Genomic DNA, 5,249 nt, shown 5'->3' on the forward strand with positions numbered 1-5,249 from the left:
AATCCGCGGGCTATAGTACTAGAGCTAGGACTAGGTGTGTTGCAGATGAGCATTTCGACGACATTTACAGGAAATTGTCGGCAATAATAGGTGAAAAAGAGTAGAAAAACATTAAGACTTTGGTAGTAAATAGATTTCGTATTTATTTAGCCTTATATTTTATTGAAACGCTCCAAGTGCCTGTGCAGTGTATGTGCATCGATCTCCAAGTTAGGACATGCCACTTTTGTGTTGAGTTTGATGTCAGATTTGTTTACGTTTTTATAATTCTCAGTATGGAATGATTACTTACTCGTTTTATGTTCGCAAACGAAGCTGGGTGAAAGTCCTTTTTGGACATAAAATTATTAAATCCTTTCCCCATCTCGGAAGTGTGTTTGAAGCGTTCTAATTAACCTTAGACAACGAGAAAAATGATGAGGTATGAAATTTACGTAGATAGTGCGTAGGTGTCGGTGGTGAAACAAATTTCCAGACGATAGGTGGCGTGAAAGAAAGATGGTCTTTTATCATTCGGCAAATCTGATTTTCAATCGTGTTTATAACATTTTCATGTTGTTTTAAAGTGAGACGCAGATACTGAATTGTAAGTATATTAAGGCTAGCGCGCGTCTAATCAGGTTAAGAAGTAGTTATACGTATTTACGATGTAAGAAAATTGAGATACCACGATTATGGCATGGTCTATCAACCGTGCCGTGGACCGTGGCAATCGGTCCGTAACCTAACCGCTATCTAACCCTAGGCCTAGTAGATACAGATAGACATGTGTTATAACCCTGCAGAGCCAGGGATACCTGTGGGATTACATATATTTAATCTAATCTAACCCGAAATCGGGGTTAGAGTAACCTGAACCCTGATCCTTACCTTGAAAAAGGATTGATTGACTAGGGCATGCACTGATGCAGTACAGTTACTGAACAGGGCACATTAACAATGGTGTCCCCACTGTTAGTGTTAGCGTCTAGTGCTATTGCACGATGTTCCATCCTAAATTTATTTTGTATGTATATAAGGCAACATACAAACTCCCCATGTTGCAAAAATGACCTGAAGGCTGAAGTCTAAGAATGATACAATTAACCTGTGTGTCGTAAACGACGTGACGTGATGCGGCTGCAGTCGCCGCGTACTCGACTACAAGATCAATGATGTATCAAGCTTAAAAGTGAGAACAGAAATCGTTGAAGAAATCTTCAAGTCAAGTATGAATATCATGGATCAACTGATCTGAATATAGAGCCCTAAATGGTGCCAAAGTACCACCTAATTAAAACTAAGTAACACCAAGTGAAGTTGCTACCACAGCCGCACATACTTCCGTCACAGATAAAACAAAAGCCAAAGAGATAAAGTCGACCGTCTACCTATAGCATGGCCTGAATGCGTTTTGCAGGCTGGTCGCTGTGTTTCCATGGATACGCTCTCCGCCGAGGTACAACGCGTGCTACCGCCGCGTGCTAACGTCGTCGCTGCTTCGCGTCGCGTTGCCACGGCAACGATCGGTGACCCGGCTGCGTCTTTACTCGCTGCCTGCATAGCAAGCGTTTACGGAGGAGGAGGAGGAGGAGGTGCAGCAGGGAAGGAGGAGGAGGAAGAAGAAATGGAGGAGGACAAGGCAAAGAAAGATGTGGAGAAAGAAGAAGAAAAGGAGAAGAGGGTGAAAGAGGGAAAGGATGGGGAGAATATGGAAGAGGATGAAGGGAATAAGGAGAAAATGAAGGAGAAGGCGAACAACGAGGAGAAGGAGGAGGAAGAGGAGGAGAAGATGCAGGAGGAGGGGAATAAGGAGAAGGAGGATGAGAACAGAGAGGAGGAGGAGGCGTGGGAGGAGGGTCTCCGTCTCTCTCAGTGTCTGCTAGACATCACCTGGGAGCAGCTGAACACGGGGCCCTGGAGGGACGTTGACGTCTGCTGGCGGCAGCTCTACACATGTGCCTCACTCGTTAAAGCCACCTGTCAGCTCATTGCAGCCACACGCGGCGGCAACGACGACGATGACGATGATGATGATGAAATTATGAAACGTCTATGCTGTGATAAAAGCTGCAGGAGCAGCAACCACAGTGGAGGTGGTGACAGAGGCGGCAGCAGTAGTGTTGCTGGTAATGGTGATGCCGGTGATGATGTGACAGTGGACAGGCTATGTGGCAGTGGCAATAGCAGCAGTAGCAACAACAACAATAGAGGCAGCAGCAGCAGCAGCGGCGGTGTTGTCACGGCGACGGCCTCCGCGTTGGAGCGGATGCTGCGTGAGGTGATCAGGACGTGTGACATGGGGCTGCTGCTAGGCGCTCCTCTACTCAACAACGCTCTCGCACGACTAGTCACCGCTCTGTGCCATATGCTGCAGCCAGTGGGCGCCGCCGAAGCCGCTGCCAAGACCACGCCACCAGGGGGCGCCGGCGAAGCTCGCAAGGAGACGTCTCCAGAGTTGGAACCCAGTGTTCCTCGTAAGAAACCGCGACTAGACAGCAAAAATGATGGCACTGAAGGAGGAAGAGGAGGAGGAGGAGGAGGAAGAGAACGAGAAAGAGGGGGAGGAAGAGGAATGGAAGGTAGCAGCAGCAGCAGCAGCAGCAGCAGCGGCAGCAGCGGCAGCAGCGGCAGCAGCGGCAGCAGCGGCAGCAGTGACATTATCATTGACCCCGCGCGCGCCGTGCCGCGCGTGTCCGCCCCGTCCCTCGAGTCGTTCTCTCGCTACCTGCGCTCGCGACGCCCCGTCGTCATCACCGCCGCCATGCAGCACTGGCCCGCCACGCGACGATGGAGCGCCCCCTACCTGCGCCGCGTCGCCGGCCCCCGCACCGTCCCCGTAGAGATCGGCCGTCGCTACACCGACGACACCTGGACACAGAAGCTGATGACGGTGGACGAGTTCGTGTCGCGGCACCTAGAGGGCGCCGGCGGCGGCGACGACGACGACGGCGTCGGTTACCTCGCGCAGCATCAGCTGTTCGATCAGATCCCGGAGCTGCGACGCGACATCGTCGTCCCCGACTACTGCTGCGCGCGTTGCCACGACGACGACGAGGACGAGGACGTGGACGTGAACGCGTGGATCGGTCCCCGGGGGACCGTCTCCCCGCTGCATCACGACCCCAAACACAACCTCCTAGCTCAGGTCGTCGGGCGGAAATACGTGCGTCTGTACGCCCCCGACCAATCGCCGCGCCTCTACCCGCACGACGGCGCGTTGCTAGGCAACACGAGTCGCGTTGACGCGGAGCGGCCGGATGCTGCGGAGTTCCCGTTGTTCGGGGATGCAGAGTACGAGGAGTGCGTGCTGGAGGCTGGAGAGATGCTGTACCTGCCGCCGCGACACTGGCACTACGTACGCTCCCTCCAACTCAGCTTCTCTGTAGAAGTATAGTAATGTGAAAACAACTGATATGTAGTCTGGAGCTTCCGTACATGATTGTAATATAGAATATAATTTACTATATAATATATTGTATAATGTATTCTTTGTAATCTGATGTACAGCAACATGAAGCATGATTGATGTGTAATCTGTAGCATCGTTACCTGGTTGCCGGCGCTGTGGTTGACGCGTCTTCCTAGAACGTTCTGCTTCAGTACCAACCCCGAGTCTTCCTTCAGGCCCTTTATAAGGTCCTTCTGCGGCACGGGTTCTACAAAGATGAGAAAGATTCTATAATCTCGACATGTGGTTAGGAGATCACTATGCTGAATAATTCTCACGCACATGCTATTACAATTACTGTTTAGGACAAGATATCTGCTCTTCCGAATAAGATTTTAACTTTTACGATGACAATGACTTAGGAAGCAAAATTAAGAACCAAAATACAAGAATTTTTTAACATTAAATAAATAAACTTATGCGCAGTATTTTGTTTCATTTATATGCAGGGATGAGATTAGATAATTTAATTTTCAGCTGAAATTTTAATTAGCAAACAGAGGAGCGAGCAATGCGAGGACCGTAGGTCAAAAATTAGGATCCGCGGAAGAATCTCATCCCTGTATATGTGAATGTTTTTATTTTTCCCTTTTTTTGCTAATTAAATTTGTAAAATCAATAATGGTAGTACGACCCCCCACTCTACTCACCGCTCCCCTCCTCCCCCTCCTCCCCGGTCTACTCACCGCTCCCCTCCTCCCCCTCCTCCCCAGTCTTCGTTGTGGGGTCGGTCAGCAGGCTAGTCTTGCCATACAGCGTGCAGACCTTGTCAGTGTTCACGTGACCCCACTTATGACACTTGAGACATCGCACGTTTCGCACCTCTATGCCAAACGGCTGGTCCCTCACCGCTGAGTCATTCTTCGCATACCTGTCGCATATAATATGTATATATATATATATATATATACCTATCACATTACTTGTCACATGCACGCATGCACACACGCACACACTCATGCACGCACGCACGCACACGCACGCATACACGCACGCACACACGCACGCACGCACGCACGCATACCCGCACGCACGCACGCATACACATATATATACCTATCGCATTACTTGTCACATGCACGCACACACGCACACACGCACGCACGCACGCACGCACGCACACACGCATACACACGCGCACGCATGCACACATGCACGCACCCACGCACGCATACACATATATATACCTATCACATTACTTGTCACATGCACGCATGCACGCACACACGCATACACGCACGCACGCATGCACGCACGCACGCACATATATACCTGTCGCATTACCTGTCGCGGAGATTCAAGGTTTCAGATGAGGTCAGGTCATGTGAGGATTTGAAAAGAATATAGAGATACGGGTATAGAGGTTAGGTCTATGAGACAAACTCAGTGTTAAGACTAACGTTAATACTAATTTTGTTTCTGACAATGGGGCTCCAGGGTTTTGAAAACGGGGCGCCGCAATTTGATGGAACGTTCAACGCTAATCGCTGATGTGACAGAATAAATTAGGATTATTAATAAGTGCCTGAGCTGTTACTGCTACTGTTGCCTGGACCGAGGGTCCTGCATAACACTGAACACTAACACACGGTCGGATCAACGTTGACTCACGATTCGCGCGGCGCGTTGTACTTCCTCTGCCACTCGAACTTGTATTCCGGTTCGTCGTCTTCCTTCTCTCTTGCTGCCTTCGTGCCGGGAGGAGCGTCGTACATGAAGCTCAACCCCAGCTTCAGTTTCTCATCGTTGCCTAGCAACGCCCTGCAGCGAGTCGGTGAAGCATGAACGCATGAACGCGCACGCACGCACGCACGCACGC

At 50.2% G+C, this 5,249-nt stretch overlaps 2 protein-coding genes across 2 annotated transcripts in view; one reads left to right on the plus strand and one right to left on the minus strand.

The window, feature by feature from the left end:
- LOC106818555 (corepressor interacting with RBPJ 1-like) overlaps nucleotides 1–463 on the minus strand; it is a gene marked incomplete at its 3' end in the record, with an annotated part of 6,646 nt that extends 6,183 nt beyond the window's left edge. Inside the window, exon 1 of the mRNA XM_014823254.1 lies at nucleotides 293–463. Within this exon, the coding sequence (XP_014678740.1) occupies nucleotides 293–364 (72 nt within the window). The remainder of the gene's footprint in view (nucleotides 1–292) is intronic.
- A 1,143-nt stretch (nucleotides 464–1,606) lies between these two features.
- Nucleotides 1,607–3,376, plus strand: LOC106818556 (lysine-specific demethylase 8-like). The gene is made up of 3 exons (XM_014823255.1): nucleotides 1,607–1,732; nucleotides 1,811–2,554; nucleotides 2,615–3,376. The coding sequence occupies exons 1-3, from the start codon at nucleotides 1,607–1,609 to the stop codon at nucleotides 3,374–3,376; spliced, it is 1,632 nt and encodes a 543-aa protein (XP_014678741.1).
- Nucleotides 3,377–5,249: the final 1,873 nt, after the last annotated feature.

This window comes from Priapulus caudatus, unplaced genomic scaffold, assembly GCF_000485595.1.
Source record: "Priapulus caudatus unplaced genomic scaffold, Priapulus_caudatus-5.0.1 Scaffold2328, whole genome shotgun sequence".
In the NCBI taxonomy this organism is placed as follows: Eukaryota; Metazoa; Priapulida; class Priapulimorpha; order Priapulimorphida; family Priapulidae; genus Priapulus; species Priapulus caudatus.